This window comes from Gavialis gangeticus, unplaced genomic scaffold (genome assembly GCF_001723915.1).
Source record: "Gavialis gangeticus isolate Ggan-Ray unplaced genomic scaffold, GavGan_comp1, whole genome shotgun sequence".
Lineage (NCBI taxonomy): Eukaryota > Metazoa > Chordata > Crocodylia > Gavialidae > Gavialis > Gavialis gangeticus.
In genome coordinates, this window is record NW_017729030.1 from 64,842,934 (window position 1) to 64,845,115 (window position 2,182).

Consider the following 2,182-nt stretch of genomic DNA (forward strand, 5'->3'; position numbering starts at 1 on the left):
TTGGGTAAATCTGATATCTTTTATTAGACCAACTCAAATTTATCAGTGTGTCACTTTTACAGAAACTGACATCATTTTTCAATTAAACCCCTTAGAATGAAGAAAATAGTTTAACTTCCTTGTAACTTATTAGCTGATATGTTTGGATGCTGATTTACATACATACCACTGTTTCAGTTGGCTCACATTCTGAAGATTTTTGGCACATCTAGAGAGTCAGTTACTCTTCAAATAAAAGCTTAGGTGCTGAAGCACAAGGTGTAAGCCTTATGAGAATTTCAACTTCTTGAGCTGTGAAAAATGCCTCAAATTCAGCCTCTTGCAATGTTATTTCATTCTGCCTCATGAGATGTTTCTTTTAGATTGCCTAAGTTTTATATAGTGTTGCAAAGGCTTATGGGTGGCCTTGCTAACTTTTATTGTAAGGAGAGAAAACCTTTCCCATAATAAGAAAAAAAGTAAATACTCTGTAGTGGTAGTCTTGCGAAAAGCCCTTAAACATTGACTGGTTTAGAGGGAGCAGTTACCAAGACCTTATTTTTTCCCCACACAGGAAAGTGATGGGTTCATACCCTGCTCTAGCCAGCAGTATGTGCTAGTAGCACCATTCTCTTAAGCCTGGGTTTGGCTGTTTTTCATGGCAGTTGGGATTTTTTTTTTTTTCGACAGCAGTAGGGAATGGGGGAGGGACTTGGGCTGCCTCTGTTTGGACGAGCCAGGTTCAATGCCCTGTTCCACTCTAAGCTTCCTGTATGACCTTGGGCAAGTCATTTAACTGTTTTATACCTTGTACCTCAGGCTAATAACACCAGTGTATATGCAAGAAGCCCATGAGAGTTATGCAATAAAGATTGGGAGGTGCTCAGATAGTATAACGAAAGGGGCTTGATAAGTGGGCATAACATAGTCATGTCTTCCCAAGTTGCTGTACCCTCACTACCCCCCTGTCGTTTTCTCTCTAACGTTTAGAGCTGATGAGCACTGGTGCAGGTGTGTGTCCATGGGTGTTCATGGCAAAGGATGAGCAGTGCATGCATATGGGAGAAAGAAGATAGGGGTGGGGCTAGGGGGAGGGCGTTTTTGAGACAAAACTCAAATTGGGATTTTAGGGGCACCTCCCAGATGAGCAGCATAGTGAAACTGGGCTTTGCCTCTGCTTCTGTTTCTCACAGGACCAAAATGTCTTTGACTCGAAGAAGAAAGTGAAGCTGACCAATGCGGAAGGAGTGGAACACAAACTCTCCAAGAAACAACTCCAGGCGATCGAGTTTAACAAAGCTTTGTTGGCAATGTACACCAACCAGGTAAAAGGGGGTGCTTCTGCAGATCTCCCAGCTTTCTGCAGAATGGTCTTTCCCTGTCAAACCTGGTTGCAGTTATGCAGAGCTGGAAGAAGTGGGGCTGCCAGGCTTTTCAAAGGTGTTCAGAATCCAGCAGTGGCTATTGAAATGATTCTCTTACTAAGCCCTTTTGAGAATCTGGGCACTTCATTTAAGGAAGCTGAGCAATTAAAACAGTGTTTTTCAACTTCAGACTCAAGGCATCCCTGGATAGACTCAGTGCACTCCCTCAGAAAATGCCAGCTCTTAGTTTTCATTCTTTTTTTTCTTTTTCAAAGACCACAACTATGGATTTCTATTTGAAACTTCTGGGTTTGTCTTATGACTCATGTTTTGTACACCTAACTGTGCTAATGCAGTGTGGCATCCTGACTGAGGATGATTGATTGAGAATCACTGATTTCAAAGAAACATCCCTTCCTTAAATGTTTCCAGTCTAAAGCACTCATAGTGGGTTCCTTTGTTAGTCAGAACATTGACTGACATGCAGGGTAAATCCTTAATCTAGCTTATCTCAATTTTTGTTATAATGATGCTAGTAGTAGTTTTGAAACTGAGCTGCCCTGTCAGTTTCAAGGCTGCTGTTTGAGGCAGGGTTCTGAGTAACAGTGTAACCAGCCTAGGAATTTGCAGACAGCTACACAGAGGCTAGAGCCTATTCTCTGGGCCATAGTTTCTCAACCCATGGTATGCGTACCCCTGGGGGTATGCAAGACACAGGCAGGGGGTACACAGGCACGGAAAACCCCCACAGCAAGGGGGCGCTGCTACTCCCCCTGCTGCCGCCAGGTTCATGACTGGTCACTTGCCCCCACCCCCAAACTCCCAGAGTCGGTGCTCCA

At 43.7% G+C, this 2,182-nt stretch overlaps 1 protein-coding gene across 1 annotated transcript in view; it reads left to right on the forward strand.

Annotated features, from left to right (window-relative positions):
• Window positions 1–2,182, forward strand: part of SRP72 (signal recognition particle 72) — a 43,767-nt gene that overhangs the window by 14,497 nt on the left and 27,088 nt on the right. The window contains exon 9 of the mRNA XM_019522300.1: window positions 1,173–1,304. Coding sequence (XP_019377845.1) covers window positions 1,173–1,304 — 132 coding nt within the window. The remainder of the gene's footprint in view (window positions 1–1,172; window positions 1,305–2,182) is intronic.